The sequence below is a fragment of the Corvus cornix genome, chromosome 3 (assembly GCF_000738735.6).
Source record: "Corvus cornix cornix isolate S_Up_H32 chromosome 3, ASM73873v5, whole genome shotgun sequence".
NCBI classification, from domain to species: Eukaryota; Metazoa; Chordata; class Aves; order Passeriformes; family Corvidae; genus Corvus; species Corvus cornix.
In genome coordinates this window covers 49873725-49894021 of record NC_047056.1, presented here as the reverse complement: position 1 = coordinate 49894021, position 20297 = coordinate 49873725, and the positions used below count along the sequence as shown (strand labels likewise).

Below are 20297 nucleotides of genomic sequence, written 5' to 3'. Positions count from 1 at the left end.
ATTAATCTTAGTTCTTAGAATGTGTCTGAGTTTCAAGTTTGCTAAATTCATTAAATTCTTAATACTTACAGGCATAAGCATTAAAATAATATTTTAAAAATCACATTACCATGCAGATTCCTGTCCCATTTGAAAGTGATCATTGGCAAAATAGTAACATTAATAAAAATTACAATTTTTTTCTGTGAGTAAATTCCTTCTGGTCTATTTTCTTCCTTGGCACTTGGGGGCAGAACTTTATCCAACATTTCCACAGAAAGAAGCCCCACAGAAACTGGGAATCATTGACCCTAGCATATGAATAATTTTGGGATCTGCTTGGAGAACTTGGATGTCGAAAGGGTTTATAAGACAAGAAAACAATTTTTAAGGAAGACTAGTTTAAAAATTTCTGTGATGTATGTTCCTCAGAGCATGGTTACTGGGGAAAGGTTGGCTTAGAGAATCTCACATTAACTTCACCTTTAATTACAGCTCTGAAGTTCACCTTCTGATTCGTTCAGTCAGCCACTTCTGTGTAACGTCCCCATTTTTAGGTATGGTTAAAACATCACAGATCCATTTTACTGCTAATGCAGCAATGAGGCAATCACAGCCTTGGTGCAGAGCTGGCAGTGAGCAAAGGTGAAAGAGCGGTCAGAGGAGAAAGCTATTGCTGAGGTCAGTGCTGTAAAGTTAGAAAAGATAAAGGCTGGGAAGATTGACAAAGATTATAGGATCTTTACTCAGGTAAGCTGTCCATCTGAGGTGGATTCAAAAGGCAGACTGAGAAAGCATGGTGCTAGACTGATCTGCCTTTATATAGGCAGTAAACCAGAAGAAAAAGGAGTGAAGAGACAGTAGAAGGGACAGAAAAAGAGAATCTGGGGACACGTTGTTTACTTCACATAGATACACAAAAAGTAAAGGCTTTGACACTTAGTACATGCTCCTCCTTCCCTCACAGCCTAAAACCCCTGCAAAGAATAGTTCTGTGTGTGTATGGTTGGGGAAAGAAGCTACAAAATTGTTTCCGAAAAAGAAACATGCACGGTGTGCAGCTAACATCTTCCACATTACCTTAGTTAATTCCAGTGTAAAATTAATTGGTTTCAAGTCTTATGTGTCTGTTAATATTGGAGTGTCTCTTTCTTGATTGACCTTGTTTTCTCTTGCTCTGTTATTCACTTCAGAGGTGTCCGAAACACAGCCTTAATTATGTTGCTTTGTAATCCAATCCAGCATTACTAGTTTGCAAACAAGCAGAAGGTATTTAACAGCATTTCTAGGGCTCAGTTTCTAAATCTTGTTTTTATGCTCTACTTTTGTGTCCTTATAGCACATGACTGTGTTCAAATGTATTGATTGTACTAAGGAATGAAATAGAAAATGGACCAGGCTGTGACTTTTGTTTGTACTTACCAGCTTTAATGTAGTTGTTACTATGGAATTCAAGCTTTCAGCATGCAGGTGCTATCTGAATGATGACCAAACTTTCCTTGAATGAATCTTGCATGTTGTCAGACAAGGGAGAGAAGGATCATGAACCTGTTAATGCTCAGGCCCAAGAAAAGGCCTTTTTGTTGGACCATACTCGCCATCATAAAAGTTGGTATTCTTCCCTTTGACATCCTCAAATTGGCTGCTCTTTCAGGTTGATTAAACCTTTTAAAGATACCTTCAGTTTGCTGTAGGCTCATCTGCTGATTCTTTCTATCAGCAAGGCATTTGATGGTGTGCTTCTAGAAGCACACCTGTGTGTCCAGAATAAAGCTTAATATATCCCTAATTTTTTACGTTAGATCAGAGGTCTAAAGAGTAAACTTTTTATTCTAGAAGACAATTTGTTCATTTCTGTGTGGGGTGGCAGGAAAATGTTTCTGTAAATTCATAAATAGGAACATAAGAATGAAATAAAAATGTTATTTTAAACTTCTTATTTTCCCTGAAGATACCCTTGTATATCTAAGGACACTAACTTATCTCACTGTACATACCTACCTTATAGGTGGTAAAAACTGAGCCCTTAAGTTCACAGAAGAATGTCAGTAGTGCATATATAGGAAGCAGTGAAAACAAAGCAGATGTTCTCCTTTGATTCTCTAACAGAATAAAATTAAGGAATTGATACTTGAAAAAAAATTGAAAGTAGTTAAGATTATTTCTCTATCTTCAAAAAAAGTTAAATTATGAAAATAGATGTTACACTTTTTTCAGCAAACAGATGTATCATAAATCATACTTTCATGTGCTTGTTAAATACTTGGTCCAAGCATAAAATTAGTAACTTCCTTATGTTAGCAGATGAGCGCACATTTTCTGCTGCTTTTTGCCTGTAGCTTAAAGATGATGGAAAGATGTAGCTTTGGTATTTGTTTTGAATCAGATCTATTATTTTTGTTAAAAATTATTCCAGCCAAACACTTCCATTTTCCTTGGTTAATCCATCACTAATATGTCTTTCTGTTATTGAGCTGTCTTGCTGTATCACAAAAGTGTGATTTTTATCATTCCTTCCCTGAGGAGCAGAAAGCTGAAGATAAGTGTTCTACCCAGAGGTCCAGCATCCAGATTGTCTTACCATCACTAAGAATGTACATAAATATATTTTCAGCCTTTCTCTTCTTGAATTTAGTCTTAAAAGTTCAAATGTTCTATTTTCATTACTTTTTCTAATCAGCATGACAGACTGAAACCTATGGAAATCACCGTAAACAGTACCTCAAGAAAGTCTAACCATTTACATTAAGACCAGAAAGAACAAATAATCTCCATGTCTTTTATAGGCAAATTAATATTCCAGTGATGTCAGTTAAGAAAGCTGTTGGGGCTTCTTTTTGCTTTTCTTAATTTATTAATTTTCAGCAGACAACCAAAGAGCTTTTTTGTGCTAGGTTGCCACTATAAGAAGATTCCAGGCACAAAAAAGCCAGTTCATCACAGGATCTGTGGAAGTCTTGTGGCTCACAGCAGTGGCTTGTCTTGATATGATCATTAGAGTCTGTACATAAGTGACTATTCATTAAAAGCTGACATGCTGTATCTAGCTGGATTTTCATGAGATATATGCAGTTATGCTTCTTAGATGCTCTTAGCTCTTTCAAAGAGAATAGATTTTTCAAAACTTCTGCAAAATGGTTTGATTAAATTCGTTTTGAACAACTACATTGTTTGGGTTACTTAGTGTGTTCAGGGTCTGTGTAACAGGATCTGTGTGCTAGATTTGGGGTTTTTTGTGGTAGGTTGGTTTGCTTTGGTTGGGTTTTTGGTTTTTTTTATTCATTTATGAACCACTATGGTGAAAGAATACTGTAAGGGTCTGGAGCACTTCCTATGTGAAGGTAGCTCTAACTTAGACTGCAAACATATGATGTTGCATAAGGGAACAATCTAGTTCCACTCTTCTGGGCCCCAAAGCTTTCAAGGCAGCAGTGGGGAGAGATCCAGACTATTCTACATCAATGGTTTCATGTGGACTGCAGCTTAAGCCTGCGTTCTACAAAATTCATGAAAATTCAGACCCTGATACAGAGAAAAATTGATCTTGTGTAGCGCTTCTTGATTTGTCTTGATTAGTTCTTCTGAAACATGTTGTTTGAAGCTGTGAAGAAGTGGAATCATGTGACAGATTAATATTTACCTTTAGACTTCTTTGGTGGATAACTTCCTTCCTTCTGTTGGTCCAGGTGCTAGAATTCTCATCCCAGCCACTTCTATCATAAGAGATCTGTATTAATCAGTAAAGGTGAAAGTTATGATAGTTTTATCTCTCTTTTTCTGGTATTTTTTCAGTAAAATACTACAGAGAATTATCGTGGTTTGTGTAACAGAAGTTTGTTCACATATGTCTGACTTCAGTATTTAGGCATTTTAAGCTAGCAAAAAATCCTTTCTTCCATGAAGAAACTGTATGCTCAAATAATTTAACCGTTGGTAATTCATAATAAGTAAATTGAGATTAAATGATACCAATGTGTGGACAGGGTACATTTTAATACAGGAGGAGAGATAAGGATATTATATATGTCTGAAGAAAATGAGTTCTAAAGGTTTTCCATCTACTTTGGTTATTCAAAATGTATTAAAGACTTCATTGCATAAAGCAAGTTAATACTTTTATTTCTGATTTTTCTCACAGCTGCGAGAGAATCTGTCTGGTTAGAAAGAGAAGAGAGAGCACGGCAACATTATGAAAAACACCTAGAGGAACGCAGAAAGAAGCTGGAAGAGCAGAGACTAAAGGAAGAGAGAAGGCGAGCAGCCGTAGAGGAAAAGCGAAGGCAGAAACTAGAAGAGGAGAAGGTAAGAATGAATGTCATGAAAACACTTTTCAACTTCTTTTGCCATAAGATACGGTACTATCAACCTTCTTCTCCAGGAGATTATGTAAAAAATGCAACATGAACCATGGTCAGTATGACAGAGTGTGTTGGAAGGATTTTAAGCACAGGTACTGCTTCTGTTATGAATCAAATGCAGTGAAGTTTGAGCATGCCTGGATTACAGTGTATGGCACTGCGCAAACTCATGCAGAAAAACACAAATTGGGTCAGGTTTGTAGGGTTATCTGTAAATTCTTAGCCATTCAGTTTAAGGGTAGTTAAATATAAGTTGCTCTAAGAAAACCTTTTAAAAATCAGTGTGTAATGAAATATGCTCTTGGCTGATTTGTCTCAGTTAAGCTGGGAAGTACGTGCAGTGTGATCCTGTGTAAGTCACCTCATCCTTGTGGGTGTTTGGTTTCCTATCTCTCCCACTCCTCTGGTATTTAGTAGATAGGAAGTAGCACTAGGATGTGTTTGTATAGCGGCGGGGCCACTACACAAGATCTTACCTTTTCAAAATTTCAGTTAACATTCTAACTTATTTATGGCTTACTTGCTGCTTAATTTTGTTCTGGTGTGTGTCTCAGTAGGCAGCACATAAGCTTAAACACAATAGTAAGCTGCCAGCTTGGTTTTGTCCATGTGGATGGAGGGTAGCAGGGTTTGATGAGAAAATGCAGTTAAAAGCCCAATAGCATCCAAATGTATTATCCTGTTGTACTTAAGGAACGACATGAAGCCGTTGTACGTCGCACAATTGAAAGAAGCCAGAAGCCAAAACAAAGGCAAAACAGGTGGTCCTGGGGAGGAGCACTACACAACCGCATTAATAACACAGGTAAAGAGGGAGGCTTGCTTTGCCTGCCAGTTTCCCTTCCCCTCCAGCTAACTGGCATTTACTTTTCTTCTTCTGAAAGGAAAGATGACTCAGTGTATGTTAGTTTGAATTCTTTGCTCTTGGTCCTATTATTGTTAGCAATGGCATGTTTGTGACATTCTTGTGTAGCAAAAAGATAACAAGGAGAAATCTGAACAAAAGTTACAGCTTGTTTCAGGAGTTGACTAATTCTGTAACTCCCTTGCTGCAGCTTCTCGCTTCTGCTGCTTTGCTGTTGTTCGTGAGTGTATATGTGGGTGTGCTTGTGCTGTGTCAATCTTGTGATATGAGCTACTGTGGCAAATGCTACCTATGCGTCTCAAAAAGTAGGTCTGGTGGAAATGACCAAATACTGAGATTAAAGTAGACACAAGGAAGAAAAATTGTTCTGTGTGATAAGCTATCTGTGCCTTGCACTGATATTTTGGGAAATAGAAGTCCCTTTTCTTCCCCTAAAGAAACTTAAAAGATTGGAAATTTAAGTGAATTTTAGCTGTATGCTTTTTTTCCCCAATTATCTTCTCTAACTTAATCTACCAATCATTAATGTGTATATGCCCTGTTAAATATGAATCAACACCCCAAAAAGAGAACTTTTCCTTTACTTCTTTTAACAAAAAGTTATACTTAAAGTTCTTTTCTTCCTATTCTAGTTTCAACGTGTCCAACCTTTCATCAGGGGAGAAAAAAAAATTGAGAAAAGAATGCTCTGAAATCTTTGTCATATATAAATTCAATAAACAGTTATTTTTCATAAAAGGTTACTTTTTTGCTTAACTTTGTATAACTTATTTGATTTTTATTTTATTTTATGTGAAAAATCATTGTCTTGCATTCTGTCCCTAGGTTATTTTTTTGAATCATCATTCACCTTTCTCGATTTAGCAGGCCTGGAGCACCACTTCAAATCTCTGGGTGGTGCTAGAAAACCTGGTACATAATGCTGTGGTTTGTTATTCCCTTACCCATAGCTAGTTCTCAGGAAGTGAGATCATCAGTAACTAAACCACCCTCATGTAGTTGCAATGCATGCTTAACACCATGCTGATAGATTAGAACTGTTGTTAGTACCAGATTTTTCATTATTGTTTGTTTTTATGGTGGAGAGTTACTGCTGGCTGACTCTAAAGATTTGGCACAATTCACTGAAATGAAGCATAATGTTCTATCTACTGGAATTCAAGGAGAGGAAATTTGAATATTTTGTTATTTTCTAAAACACTTTTTGCATACTGCACGCAGGATTTACAATTATTTTGCACATGAACACAGACACATAACCAGCTGCGTTGGCTGTTTTGTTGCTCATGGGTATTTTAATTCCTTTTTTGTTGTTGTTTCTTTTTTGGGTTTTTTTTGGATAAAGAAAGCAGCAATTTTCCAGGCAATAGATTGCATTTGGCCTATTCTACATTTATAGGATTCGTATTGCTGACATTTGTATGCAAATCCTTATGCTGAATGTCATTCATTTAAATAAGGTTCATTGACACGAGAAATGTTGTCATGCCTAATAGCAGAGGTGATTTTCAATATTGTCATTTGTCATCTTCAGAAAGTCAGTTTATGCAGTACAGCCTTTCTGCCATATGTAGAAACTTTATGGTTGTACTGATACACTACGTAGTTTCTCAGTGGCAGATGAGACATGAGATCAAAATCACCACTCCATTCCCACAAATACTGTTCTGTTCTCAGGAAGCCTGAGCATTGTGTCTCCAGTAATGACTTGCACAGGGCATTCTCCAATTTACCCCATAGATCAATGTGGGATCATCTTGCCAGCCTACAGAGGTCTTGTTCTTAGTTATAACATTTAGATGTCTCCTTTTTTAAAACCCATTTCTGAGTTTCATTCCCCTCCCAGTATCCAGTCTGCCAGTTCTATGCCCTCGCCAAGTCATTCTAACATTAAAGCCTGCATATAATCACATGGGGTAGGGAGAATCTTTCTTCAGTCTAACCAGTTATGGTGAATCCTATATAGTTCATAGAACTGGGGAGAGTTAAGGTACTTTTCATATACTCTATTTCTATGAAATTTTTTTGTACACAGTGAGTAAAATTTAATCTATTAGGACAGAACAGGTAAATACAGTGTTAATACATTTGTCATAAATAAACAGTGGCAAATAATATTTCAGCAGCACCATCCTTAATGCTGTCATTGTCCTGAATTTGTATCTGCTTTGAAAACAGTGTACAGACAAATTTTTGCACACACAGAGTATGAATCAGCAGAGCAGTTATGCATATGCTCAAGCCTCATTGAATTTCAGCATGGTTGAGTGCCTTGCTGAGTAGTGCTGAGGTTCAGTACATGCTAAAACATAAGCAAGAGCAGAATTGATTCTCACAGCATCTTTTGAACATCAGATTTACAAATGGAAATTTGTAATGGAGAATGTGTAGTCGATACATGGAGCTTGGAGCTCTTTTTGTTTGGGGTTTTTTTAGAGAGAGAGAAAAGAAAGGACATAGCAAACTTCCTGTGACACGCATATGCACGAAGTGTGTGCAGTCTCTATTCTTGAAATAACCATCACCCCCTCAGCAGGGTGCAGATGCTGACTGCGGCAGTTGTGCAAAAGATGTAATACTGCTAGAGAAACTGCAGAGAAACTAAAATAAAATTATAAATCTTTTGTGTTATGTATGCCAAGTAGGTGCATTATAAGTACCTTCCTCAGAAGCTGATTTTTTTTAATCTGCTAAGGTGTGTGCTGAGTTGGATTGACTCACTACGACTTCATTCTCAGCACACTGAAAATAACTCTGTGGTGGGTGGCTTAGCACCTATACATAACTGTGGGATTTTTAACTAAATCTTTTAATTTATTTTGTGCTTACCCTCACTTCCTTTGTGTGCTAGTCTTCCCTAATCTCTCAGCATTGCACTGTCACAATATTGACCATCTACGTAGTAACAGTGCCCTGTCACCTTTTATTCAGGCGCCAAGGTGGTTTTTTTTGTGAATAACTGTGTTTCCAAGAATCTTGGTCCTTCCCTGAAGCTTTCTGTTGTAAGTCATGAGCAAAGATTTTCTGACAATATTGAAAGTCTTTAGATTGCAACCCATGGAGTGACAGTGGACAGAATATTTTACACATTTGAAGCTTAAATTGTGTTGTGCCCAGTCTTTGAGTCACCTGTACAACGTCTGCTGAGAAATCCATTCTATTTTGGAAGTTCTTGTGGTAGAGCAGGAGTGACCTAGTCCTGTTTCCCTCCTCCCACTAGTAAGCTAGGAACTTGCACTATTGCATGTGGGCTGTCAATTAGCATTATCTCCATTTGTTTTAGATCGAGACAGGCGGTCTGTTTCAACAATGAACCTTTCGAAACATGTTGATCCAGTCATTAACAAGCGGCTCTCCTCCTCATCTGCAACATTACTAAATTCTCCAGACAGAGGTACAGTTTTGAAGAAAAAAAGCATTAAAAGAGTAGCAAGAAAGAATTTTCTATACTGAGGTATTACTTTGCACATAAAACAAGCTTCTGAAGTCATTTTCATTTCATCTAAGTGATAGTGGAAAGACTTCAAATGTGACAAGTAAATGGTTGAACACTTTTTCCTGTGAGAACAAAGAATTCTTGTTTTTTAAAACAAGAGAGCTTACCTAAACAATCCTACTTTAGAAAACAATAAAAGCAGTGCTTCTGTCAGGTTTTTAGTAAATGAGGTACAACTGTTGAAAAAATACATCACTCCATAGTGCATGCAATCGTGTGACCTTTTATTTGCATTAGACCACTTTGTCATTATTTTGTTTTCCTTTCTTTTCTGGTAATAGTTCTTGAATGTCTAAGAACATGTTGCATGAAGCTTTCAAGCTTATTACAATTTTTACTTTCTTACAATTTTTTTATTACCAATTTTTGTTATCTTTATGGAAGAGGTATGTGTGTTTCTCATATTGTCTGTTTATTGACTTTTTGTGTCCAGTTATTTCTCAAAGATTGCTTCATTTCAGTGTACATTTTTGGTGTTTACAAGTCTGAGAAATTATAAACCATCAAGCTTTTAAAAATTAACATAGCTGAATTGCTGCCTCTGTTCTGAGGACTTATGAGATTGAAGCATTGAGCTTAAAATTTTCATAAAAGAATGTCTCTTGTGTAACTTGTGCAAAGAGCTTTATAGTAAAGTACTTGATAGGGATTTTTTTTGTCCTCCGCTGAGAATGAGTTCTGTCCCATTTCAATCCATAAAATTATTTTAAAAACCAATTTTTTAAATGGACTTCTAGTTGTGTTGTCTGGTCGATGTCATTATTTGTGTGTCTGAACTAAGTTCCAAGTTTGCTTGAACATGTGTATCTGGTTGATTTAATGAGCCATGTTCATCCTAGTGGGCTAACCTAGTTGTACAGCCTGGTAACTGGTGAAAAATACAGTATTGCATTAGGAAATAATTTATTCCTGAACACCAGTCCTTTCTTGCTCCAAATGTTGAAATCCAGTCAGTTTTAACTTTACTAGCTTTTCAGGTGTGTATATTTTTTTCAGATGGTTGCTGTTCTTTGCCAGGGGATGCTTTTTTGAGGAAGGATCTTGGTGATGTGGGCAGGTGAACTGCAGCAGGCATTAAGTATGAAGAATAGTTTCTTACGGACTGTAACACAGTGTTTTAGCTTCTGCCACCCATTTCAAATTCAGGAGAAGTTAAACTGAATACTATGCAGTATTCAGACTTAGTGGTAAGGAAAGAAAAGGAATATGGAAGTGATGGCCCGATGTCAAAATGCTGAGGCATTCTTTGCTTGGCATTTTTACTAAAACAGCACAGAACTCTTCAGGAGTCTTTTGTGACTTTCACAGACTCCAAGAAAGTAAATCCAAATGCTATAAATGCTTTTTCTCATGCGAAGTCAGATACCGAAATCTAGTTGAGCCATGTATCTGGAGAAATGCCACTAGTCTCTCCAGTGGCCTCAACCTCTTAAGGGCAGGTGCTTAAAGGAAGGCTGCGACTGCCTGCTCTCCATTTCACCTTCCAGAGGGCACCCAATCACACTTTGTCTGTAATACAGACTCCTACCTGCAAAACCATGAGCTGGAGATAAGGATGATAAGCTTACCTACTAATTGGTTTATAGCTGTCAACAAGAACTTGTCATCTGTTGTGCAGCACATTTTTATCCTTTGAAGGACAGTATATAGATATATTTTTTTTGGTGCAGCAAAAGACAAAAGTTTTCATTAGCTAATTGGCTAAAAGACTGGTTAATGGCATTTCAAGTGTTGCATTGCCATATAGCTCTTTATCACAGTTGTACAATTGGGCAGCTAGAACAGGCTTCTCATTGTGCTTTTATGTTACTGTAGTTAGTGAATAGTTGAAATTGTAACAAAACATAAACACACATATTCAAGTGGAGAAAACTGCTGTTGACCACTAGATTTTGGCAATTGTGCTCTTTAAGGAGAGCTTAGAATAGGGGATAATACTTTTGATGAGGTATGAGTTATATACTTTAAGTTTCGCAAAACTCGCACCCTAGTTGTTTTCCTCCCCCTCTCTGCAGTGACTTTTCTTTCAAGCAGATGATGGTCTCAATCATTGCATCATCATTTTCTGCAACCATTAGAGAAGACATTCAGGGACTGCAGTATTGTTTCCTGTTGAAAGAGCAGTTTTCCCCTATCTACTCGTCACCATATTGTGTATGTGTATAAGCAAACACCACATTTATCAATGAGAGTCTCCTTCGTGGTGCTCATCAGAAGGCCTGTTAAATCCCTGCTTCCCATCTGTTCCTACAACTAATCAACTGCTGCTGTTTGCTTACTTGCAAATTATTCTGTTGCTGCTAAGACAACTTTCCAGTATTCAGGTTGTATATCCTGAAGACAAATACAGATGATTGTAACCAGTTTACTTTTGCCAGCTCCCTGCAACTTTGTGTGATTTTTAGTTACAAGTTAAGTTATAAAGATCTTTAATCTGTTAAAAATAACCTGCTTATGGCTGTGGGTAAGGGTAATTGCTTGTACCAGCAACCCTACCACAAATGTGCTTCCTGTGTGAAAACAGAGCAATAAAAGCTGAGAGAGTTGGGCTTGTTCAGCCTGGAGAAGAGAAGGCTCCAGGGAGACTTCACAGCAAAAGGGTCCTCCAAGAGAGCTGGGGAAGGACGTTTTACAAGGACATGTAGTAATAGGGCCAAGAGGTAATTGATATTAGATATTAGGAAGAAAATCTTCACTCTGAGGCTGGTGAGATAGGTTGGTGGAGACAGGTGGAACAGGTTGCCCAGAGAAGTAGTGGATGCCCAAGGTCTGGCTGGATGGGGCTTTGAGCAACCTGGTATAATGGAAGGTGTCCCTGCCCATGAGAGGAAGGTTGGAACTAGATGATCTTTCAGGTCCCTTCCAACCCAAACCATTATTTTATTCTATGAAACAGCCCTCAGAATGATAGCTTAACACATTATGAGAACAAAAAATACTGCTTGCTCTTGTCTGTCAGATGCTTTTAAACACTAACTCTTGAAAATGTCACCCTGATGCATTAAAAACAAGAGCAAGAAAAAAAACCCCTGACCTCATTGTCTTAAAGTTGATCTTATTATTTTGGGATGCTCTTTGTTTGGTATTCAGTTTTGCTCCAGTGTGGTTTGGACACCAAACTGAAGCTGTTCAATGCATTTAGGTGTTAATACCCTTGTACTCGGAACTAAGTGGGTGAAAGTTTGTCTGTTCTAGGTGAATGGTGGTGCTAATCAATAAAATATGTATTGAAAGTGTCAAGTATGATGCCTTCAGGGACCTGAGCCTTTGAAAAATTCAGTATGTGTATCTAAAAGAACTCTGATCTAAACTCATTATAGAGATTCAGGGAGACTTCACTCCAAGATCCTGGCTAAAACTATTTCGACTCTGAACTAGGCTTATTGCTTATATGGAGAAGAAAGGTTTTGTAGGACTCTCCTAGCTCACTGTTGTGTGTATCAGCTAGCTCACTCCCAAACACTGCCTCACTGCTTTAGTTAGATGCTATGGACGTGTGACTGCTTCCAATAGGATACGAGCTCCCCAGAGTTAGGGCCAAAAATAATTAAGCCATACTCATCTTTAGGGTGAGGGACATGTGAGACATGGCAGGTGAGACTGGTATTCTAAATAATCAGTCTCTTAGCTGTATCCTCTTGAGATTACTTCCTCTCTGTGGCCTCAATGAGAGGTAAGGCTTGCAGCTGCCCCACAGGGACATATTTATGTTGTGACATTTACTTATAATGCACAGATAAACTCCCAAGAAATGAATGGTATATATAGTATTTATATGTTTACTGGCCTAAAACATCAGGGACTGCTTTCTCAAGTTGTGTGATCTTTATGTTAAACTACAGTAGAAGAGTTTCTCCAGACTGATCCACAATCATACCTGTGAGCCTCACTTTTAAACCCTGAGACCACAAAAAAGAATCTGTTATCTTGCAACAGTAGCTTTAAACAGTGATCGTACTGAGCACGGTGCCTGGAGATGAAAGGAAGCAAAGGCTTTACTGTTATTGCATCCAGTTTAATGGTAGTTCTGTGATTTCTTCATTGTTAAACTGCAAGCTTAATGATAAATGTGTGTGCTGTAATGGAGGTTCTGTAGGGTATTCTGTGTGTCTGTGTGATCTGTACCATTGCAGAATGGAACCAATAATCACAAAAAGCTTTGGCAATAGTACATTGTGTAAAAGGACAGTCATGAAGAGAGCCTGCTGTGTTTGAGAGTCTTATATTTCTATAGTAATGCCCCTTATTGAGTTAGCAGAATTTAAGGCAGCAATTTGAGAAGTGCAAAACAGCACTGAGGGCAGATTAAGCAATTATATTTTCATAGGAGGAGATTGAGATCAGCCTGTCTTTTCATGGGGCTCAGCAAGGAGTAGATCAAAGACAGATTCAGAGTTTATGTCTATTAAAAGTGATGGATCTCTTCCTTTAAAAATGCAAATGAATGTCAGGTTTATTACAGCCAGTCACTTCAATGAATGTTACAGAGATTGAGCCTTACAGATTCAAGCTGCAGTTTTGTTGCTGCAAACGCTAAACTAAGGCAAATGAATGCTAAGATGTAAGAAGACGTGATTTCGCTTGCAATATCAAGATTATTGCTATAGTGTAAGCTTGCTATAATGAACTACTTTGGGAACTACTTGAATGTTTTGGCTTGTGATGCTCATTATAAAACATTTTGTTGTATTGGAATATCAAGGAAATACCCAATTCAATACAGAGATTAACTTATGCAGTTTTTCTGATTAATTCTTCACCATGATAAATGTTTAATTAGTATTTTTTAAAAAAGTAAAGAAACCTTACAAGATAAAAGGACTTAATTGACAAGCTATGTTTGCATTAGACAACGCTGGGAAAAGCAAAGCAACAGTGTGATTGTAGCCAAGTCAACATGTAGTGCATTTTCAAAACAGAGCAACAATGCGAAAAGTTGATTCTTTTTACTGTTCTACATGGAAAGTGATCATTGGGCAGAGATCTTTGGGCAGAGAATTCACGATCAAATATATTTAATGTTTTCTGTGGCTTCACCTATTACTGACACAACTGTAGCTGCTAAGCTTGGTATCGGCAGTTGAGGTGCACTCTCCTTTTGCAACGCTTCAATAAAACCTCATTGACACAATTCTCTGTATAGCAGTAAGCAACCTTCTTTGGTTATTCTAGGTAGGTGGCAAACTTTGGAAGGTGTTTAAGTGTAACTGGAAAGTTTATACATCTTTTCTATAGGAAGAGTTTGGGACACAAACATCTCTGTTGAAGTCTATATTTAGGAGTGGCAACTGTTCTCCCAGTAGGGAAATTATCCTATCATTCCTAACACGGAATGTGGCAGATGTGCAAAATATCTGTATTAATTTGGTAACAATTTGCCATAATGCCACAGGCAGTAGCACAAATTAAATGTTCAGGTGTACATGTTTCTATAGGAGTTCTTGTGCTAAAAAGGAGTAATAATAAAATGCAAAACACTGAACTATTGTATGCTTTTGATCTCTGAAGGATAGTTTCAAGATTTTCATGGTATGCAGCAGTGAGGAAATAGTACTAATACTCCTGCAGCTTGTGGTTATTTGTGAAGTGTTTGATCTAACATCTTGCTTGTATGGTGCATGTTCAGCTCGCCGTCTTCAGCTCAGTCCATGGGAGAGCAGCATCGTTAGCAGGCTCCTGACGCCCACTCACTCATTCCTGGCTCGGAGTAAAAGCACAGCTGCATTGTCTGGAGATGCAGGTAATCCTATAAAAACAGAGGCTTCATGTCTCAGACACTTACTTTTGCAGATTCCCTGCAGGATGTTGTAAAGTCATTGATCTAATTATGAGTGTGTGGTAGCATCCCAGAATGAACTTGAATATCCATGATTAGTGTGCACGACAGCATGAAAGCTTCTTTGTACAGTTGTTTGCTATGCCTCTTTCTCTTTCTCCTACCACCTCTTTCTTACTTTTGCCTCTTCATCAATGCAATAAATGAGTACAAAACATGCAGGGCAACAACATCACGATGACCATGGCTGCATAAGGAAATGCACACCTCGTTGGAAAGAGCTGATTCAGCACATCCACTGCTAAAGCTGTCAGCTGCTTGCTGCAAAGGAGTTTCAGCCCCTACCAGAGCACTTCCCATATGGAGAAAGTTAGACTTGTATAAAGATAGGCCCTGGCTACTGTGCATTTAATACACGTGAAGTTAAATGTGCAGGTTTAGTGAGGTTATAATATTTGTAAAGTTGTCTGCCTACCCCAGAACAGCTCCCTGATGGTACTTACTGAGGGAAAATTAATGTGCAGAAATGTGATGATATTACTAGGGGGTAATTGAAGGCCCAGGCAAAACTGTATTGCAAAGACAATCAGGGAATACTTGCTTATCATGTATTTTAGGCAGGTGACAGCTGCCTCTTCTTTTATCATAGGATGTTTTATAATAGGATGTTTTATAATCATCCACTGGGAACTTTACCATTACACACAGCACGTGCAGCAATATATTACTGTAAGTCTAGGCAAGTCTTTCTTGTCTGATGTGGACAGGATTTTTATTCTAATTAAAGAACATAGAAGGTAAGAAGGAACAGAGATCTGCTAAGATTACTTTTAAAGAAGCTTTCACTTAAGAACTCTTGTAACTAATTAGGCTGCAGTACATTTCCACAGGGGTAGTGCTGTAGGAGCAAAAATGTGGATGATATTCTGCAAATAGTTGAATTAACAAGCGCAGAATTCTTTATTGCTCTTTGAAAATGATACCTTGTAAAATTAATATTTAATGTCACCTACCAAGCAGGATATTGGAAATTCAGCTCTTCATTAGGGAATAGTTGAGAAGGTAGCATGCAAGTGATTACCTTCCTAGAGCAAGCATGAAGCTTTTTGTCACTGCTGTTGTTTATACTGCACAACAAAGTCTAAACTGAGTGGAATATTGAGAAAGGCTACAAGTAGCAGGAAAGACTGATTTGTCAGTTCAGTCTGAGATGATTCCCTGAAATGCCTTCCCTATGCTAACTGGAACCATACCACTCAGAAACATAATCCAGCTGCTCATTGTTTTCCAGGTATTATTCTCTAGGAGCAATAGCTTCAGCCCCTTCATACAGGATGCTTCCTGGAGATTAATGATCAGGTGATAGCAATGGCTCATAGTTGTGCTCTGAGCACTCCACTCATCCCAGCCTGCCATTATTCCCTAGAAAATTACCCTGCCCTTTGGCTGTAAAAATAAATTGCAAGGTAAAAAATCCAAACTGAGTTAAATATGAATTCATATCCTTAAATTTTAAGTGGGCTATTACGGACATCCAGCATAAGAGTACATCTGGATCTATTTTTAAATAAATCCTTCAATACCAAAATGTTTTTTCAATGGCTTTCAAAAAGCTCCTCTGAATAGATGTAATCCTGTTAGTACATGATTCATTGGAAGTGCTGCCTAAAGCATTGTTTGGCAACATCACAAATGAAAATGAACTGTTTGTCTTTTAATACTTGTGATGTCATCCTTGGTGGTAACTTCAGATAATTAGCATGCAGAAGGGGAATTGAATCACAGAGCAGAAGCCACATAAATTTATAAGTGGTGTAAAACATACATTATGCTGCTGCCTCCTCTCTGGTTTAGATGCCCTCAACCAAAATAAAAACATAAACAAAAATCCCTGTTTTCTTTCTTCTTGCTTGTTTTTAAGTTAGTCATAATTCCTCATTAAATATAAATCTCTGTAAACTCTAAGGCAAGCATTAGTGCCATTGCTGTAACACTTACATGAGACTCTTTATTCATAATGTTAATCTCTTGGTGCAGGAGAATTTGCGGCATTAGTACTGTTAAGTCTATGAGCTCTTCCTGTAACAGCAGCTGTACTTTTGTAAGACTAGAAGAATTAACTGTATGTGGAACTGCATTCTTTCAATTGTGCTCAGAGAGGGATATACAGGCAAGAAATATTGATTTGATTTGGTTTTTTTTATCAAGAAAACAGAGGAGTTAAATTTCTTTTATGTGGGAAAAAAAAAGAATAGGAAAGATACTATATAGAGCCCCTTTTTTTTCCTCAAGTAACATGCTGGATAATAATTGTGCTAAGACTCAATTAAATGGCCAGAAGAGACAAACAGGAGCAGACAAATAAAACTCTGCAGTAACAATATAGTTTTTCCCAATCTTCTCCTTCAGTTAAATCAAGAGAAAGTCCAAGAACACTTTGCTGCAAGAAGTTTCCCATGCTATGTTTTGCAGTTAAAGTTCTCTTTGAAGATAAAATCAGAACACTGTATATCTGATACCTGCTATTGTCAGGTCTTTTGGTAATAATCTTTTTCCTTGTGCAAACCAACAAAAGCTGCCATCCTGGTTACTCAAATACTAATTGCCAAGCTGATTTGTTGTTGTCAGCCTGCTTTTTTTTTAATGTGTAAAATAGTTTGCTGTCGAGAGTGTATTTGAGCAAGTTGTTTTTCTAGCAGTATCAAGAAATATGATGGGTTAAAATAATCCTAAAAAGAAGGAATTTTAAAAACAAATCACTTGCTAAAAATTGTAGGCAGCAATTTCATTGATTTCCTAGTTGAAACTGTTTTGTGTTGTTAATAGGTTTTGATCTTTGTATGTATGTCTCCTTTAATTTTTCTTCACTTCCAATGCAATTCGTAGGCATTCTGATTTTAGTTCGATTGTTTTCTATTCTGAATGTAATTGAAACTCATTTCAATGCATGTACTAAGCTAACCTGTCAGACCAGCCATTGTTTCTACTGCTTTTTCAGAACCACCAGTTGTACAAAACCTTAACAGGAAAATATTGATACTATCTACTACCCACTATCATGGCATAATTCTTAATTTTTAAAAAAGAAATTATTAGTTTACAAATGGAAAAGTGCACGAGCACCTATTGAACTTGCATCCTTACTGTATGTGTGGCCAAGCTAACGTGTCAAATGATGGTTCTGACTTGATAATTAGTGATTTCTCAATGTATTAATACCTTCTTTCTTTTCTGTCTTTCTCGGTCTTTTCTGTTCCTGCCGGCTTTCCTCTGTCAATTCTCCAATGCTACTCTGTAATTAAAACTAATAAATAACAAACCCAACCAACACCGTAGTTATCCCCGTTTGTCCCCGTTCAGCATCTTGCAGCCCCCTCAGTCCTCTGTCCTACAAGGCCATGAACTGCAGGAATTCAGGAGAACGAGCAAAACTTTATGCTTCTACTGATGCTGTTGGACGTCGGAGAACAACGCACCTTGCAGGGGTAAGCTTGGCACGTGTGCTTAGTGTCCCATGCCATGACCACCTGACCGCACTGCTTGTTAGGATTGGAATAGCTGCAGGGATGCTTCCTAGCCTCTGCACTGTCCTCACTCTCTCCAGTTTGTGTCATTGTTGGCTGGATATTAACTGAAACATGCCACATTACATGGTGGCATAGCCTGATAATGCACCGAAGAATCCATGTGGAAAACACTGATGTTTTCTGAACACCCATGTTTGCAGAGTAGATGCCTCAGCTTCTCACAGAGGCAGTCACAGTGCCTCGTTCTCAAGTGGATTCTTTGTTGCCTTTTAAGGCCCAAGGTGGTGTTGCCACTTTTCCCTCAGAGGGGAACTTGTCTTTCCCAGCAGGCTGTTTTCACAAAGGTTCCAGAAATTGATGTTGTCTGAGACCTCTAGAAAATTCAGCTGAGCCCCTAGAATAAAGAGGGGGAATGCATGCACTCACATGTCTCTATACACAAGTGCACAGAGTACTCTTATTTCATCTGTACTTTCTTAGAAGACCAGGCTAGTAAACTTTTCCTCATTGGGAAGGAAGAAGTTGGTTTAGGAGCATGGTTTATAGGCAAGGCTTTCCACAGGTTTCTGTTCCTTCTGAACAATTTAGCAGCAGTACTAGGACTGATCTGAGCATTTAGGAAAATCAGAACAGTGTGATACAGGTAGAACAAACTCGTGTTGACTGTGCTCCAAGCCAATGGGATGCAGTCAGATCCAGTTCAAATTCATTTGCTGAACCTGAGCAGTTATATTTTTCCTGGTACTCTACAACCTGAGCTAGTTTGGAGTGCAAAAAGAGTTGAAGTCACCTCTGCAAAAGATTGTGTAAGAAGTGCTTGCATTTTTGTTCAGCCTGATGGGCAGAAGGTCAAGAGGCAGTGCTGCTGTTGGCATCCTTGTTGGAAGCAGTGTTAATCAAAGTGGCATGGGTCATAGCCAGTACTTAATCTTTCAGGCAGAGGGTAGTATACTGAAGTTTAAGCTAAGGCATAGCACTGGGATGTATCTCTAAAGAAATTTCATGGCACGTGCATAGTGCATTGCAGTCTCCTGGCCTATTGGTTCTTCCTCTTGAGTCTTTCTCATTACAAGTGGTTTGGGGTTTGGCTTTTTTTTTTTCTTCTGAATTAAAAAGAAGAAAGGTTGTTACTTTTTGGTGGAGGAGGTGATGTAAAAATGTCGTTAATATAAAATGAGTGAGTTAAGAGCTGTTTCCAGTAGCTTGTATGATGTGGAGAATCTTTTATTCTTCTGTGAACTTCTGTATGAATTCAGCTTTTTACTTTATCGATATAAAGAAAAATTTTCTGATGCTCTGCTTTCAGTACTAATAAAGCAGATCCAATAGAGAGTTACTGCTAGCAAGCCAAAACTCTTGTTCATTGTAATGCATTTATTCTGGCTGTGTTTATTTTGATAACTCAGCACATCATGTGCTCATGAAGTTGTTTTCAGCCTTTCTTTTCCAGTTGTTAACCTGGCTTTTAGTTCAGGGGATGAGCATTGCACAGCTTTCAGCTGATGAGGCTCTCACACTTCATGATACACCTGCTGCAGGGGTTGTGTTTAAGCCCCAGCCAAGGTGGTGAGCAGCAGCCTCTGCATTATGCTGGCTGAGTGGCAGCTCAGTGCACTTTCCATTATTCACATTCTTCAGACTTCTAGAGTCTCAGCTCATTATTCCAAAACCATGAAGTTTTTAGTCTATACTTAAATAGGGGAAGTATATAGATGCCTAAATTCTGATATGTTCCCTTAAAGCAGTAGTTCTGTTATAGCTTTGGTTTGTATTGTTAGAAATGTTTCTCAATTTAGGATTTTATTTTTTAAAAGTAAAGAATGAAAAAGGAAATCACTTTCATGTATAAGAACCAATGGCAAAAATTATGTGCTGTAAAATCATCCAAGAAAAGAAAGAATAGGATAACTGGTGTACCATATTTGAGAGCTTTGGTGACATCTCTGGTGTTCCCTTGTAAGCATGAACCCAAAATGTTATGCTATACAGGAAGACTGTGACCAAGTATGAGCTGAGTCATACTTGAGGGGGAGTTTGTTTTGTTTTTTCTTCGAATGAAATACTGTGTTTATGGGAAGTAGTGGAAGGTATTCTGTGGCAATCAGCAAAGATCAAACCATAAAAGGTAATTTTTTGCCTGTGTAAAAATAAGCCTCTGCAAATTAGCCCATTGCATCTTAGGACAGTAGAGAATGATTAAGAAGGATTCTTGTTGTCAAATGTATATCTACTGACAAAGATGGTGTCAGATTACAGGAGCTGTATTAAAAAACCTGTTAAACAAGCTGTAGAAACC

General features: G+C 37.9%; 1 protein-coding gene across 13 annotated transcripts in view; it reads left to right on the top strand.

Moving 5' to 3' along the window:
• The window catches only part of MAP7 (microtubule associated protein 7), a 110531-nt gene that overhangs the window by 71017 nt on the left and 19217 nt on the right, over positions 1 to 20297 (top strand). For 7 of the 13 annotated variants that reach the window (XM_019288106.3, XM_039567935.1, XM_039567937.1 and 4 more), the window contains exons 4-9: positions 4118 to 4281; positions 5031 to 5142; positions 6028 to 6114; positions 8486 to 8596; positions 14325 to 14438; positions 17811 to 17959. In XM_019288106.3, coding sequence (XP_019143651.3) covers positions 4118 to 4281; positions 5031 to 5142; positions 6028 to 6114; positions 8486 to 8596; positions 14325 to 14438; positions 17811 to 17959 — 737 coding nt within the window. The remainder of the gene's footprint in view (positions 1 to 4117; positions 4282 to 5030; positions 5143 to 6027; positions 6115 to 8485; positions 8597 to 14324; positions 14439 to 17810; positions 17960 to 20297) is intronic. The other 6 variants (XM_010399498.4, XM_010399535.4, XM_019288074.3 and 3 more) reach the window with 5 other exon arrangements.